Source organism: Odontomachus brunneus, unplaced genomic scaffold (assembly GCF_010583005.1).
Source record: "Odontomachus brunneus isolate Ranch 3 - 2012 unplaced genomic scaffold, Obru_v1 Obru_scaffold_047, whole genome shotgun sequence".
NCBI lineage: Eukaryota > Metazoa > Arthropoda > Insecta > Hymenoptera > Formicidae > Odontomachus > Odontomachus brunneus.
In genome coordinates, this window is record NW_022639497.1 from 128,526 (window position 1) to 129,820 (window position 1,295).

At 54.6% G+C, this 1,295-nt stretch overlaps 1 protein-coding gene across 3 annotated transcripts in view; it reads left to right on the forward strand.

The window, feature by feature from the left end:
* Positions 1–454: 454 nt before the first annotated feature.
* Positions 455–1,295, forward strand: part of LOC116844830 (fasciclin-3) — a 381,741-nt gene continuing 380,900 nt past the window's right edge. For 2 of the 3 annotated variants that reach the window (XM_032816894.1, XM_032816897.1), the window contains exon 1: positions 455–885. In XM_032816894.1, coding sequence (XP_032672785.1) covers positions 786–885 — 100 coding nt within the window. In that variant the 5' untranslated portion in view covers positions 455–785. The remainder of the gene's footprint in view (positions 886–1,295) is intronic. The other variant, XM_032816896.1, reaches the window with a different exon arrangement.

Genomic DNA, 1,295 nt, shown 5'->3' on the forward strand with positions numbered 1-1,295 from the left:
CGGTTACGGTAACGGAGATATTATCTCTCTCTCGTGAGTGAGTTTTTCACGTGGTCCCCATTCGCTTGCACAAGCGAAACTTTCTTTTCCGCATGGACGTGCCGTCCACCGCGAGCGCAACAACGTATCCACGAAACGTTTATTTAGCTCGTACGATTAAACAGCGAATTGGTAAATCATCAGGTTAATTCGCTAATGGCCCCGAATATCAACAGTCACGCGACTCTCTCGTGAGGCCGTCGGTCTTTAATATCTCGTAGTTGCATGTAGGCGTATGTCGTGTGTAGGCGTGTAACCGTGTACGTAAGGTTATGAACGAAAGTTGGTAGAGACACGGTGTGTATCTCTCGCTAGGTCGGACGAGCGCGCGGCGTAGGGAGCGGCGGGAGGGGGGACGCTGCGGTGCGTTCGGGCGATCTCGGCGGGCAGCCGAAGTCTCACGAAGCGCTCCGAAAGTAAAGCCCGCGTCAGACGGTCTTCGCGCGCCGAGCTCTCCGGTCGCTCTCTTGACGAACTTGACACGGTGTGCGAATCGACGATCTTGACGACGACGACGACGACGAAGACAACAACAACGACTACGACGGCGATTATTTCGTAGGCGAATCCGAGTTCGCGCATCGACGATATATCGCGCGACATCGCGGGCACGCGCATCATTCGCGAGCTTAACAGCCGCCACGCGTCGATTTCGGTGAGTTCGAGTTCTGGTGTTACTCCGCGGTCGCGAGACGCCTGGATTCGCGATCGGCGTCGGTCAGTTGCGCGAGTGTTTTTTTTGTGTGATGTGCACGGAAGAAGCTACCAGCCGCCGCAAGATGATGCTGACGACCACCACCGCCTGGGCCTGTTTCTTCGCCGTGCTGTGTGCTACGACGGTTAAAGGTGCGTGCGACAGTTATATAATTGCGTCACGGTGAAATCCCGTTATGACGAGTTGACTCGCAATTTGAACGAGACGCCATGATTTCAATGTCGCGGACGGTGCCCGGCAGTGTATTATACGTACCGTTTGTTCGATATATACGCGACGGGACAACGTGCGCGACTACACGACACGACAAGCCACGCAATTCGCTGGGATTCGCTGTAACGTGATTTCACCGTAGTTTTATATCCGCCGCATAACATGCCTCGCCCCACGCACGTTCGAATTCGTTCCTAACGGCGTGCCAATAAAACGCTCGCCGTTTTATATCGCGCTCTGAATCGCCACGCGAATATAGGGTCCGACACGGGCCGGAAGACGTAACTCTCTCTCTCTCTCTCTCTCTCTCTCTCTCTCTCTCTCTTTC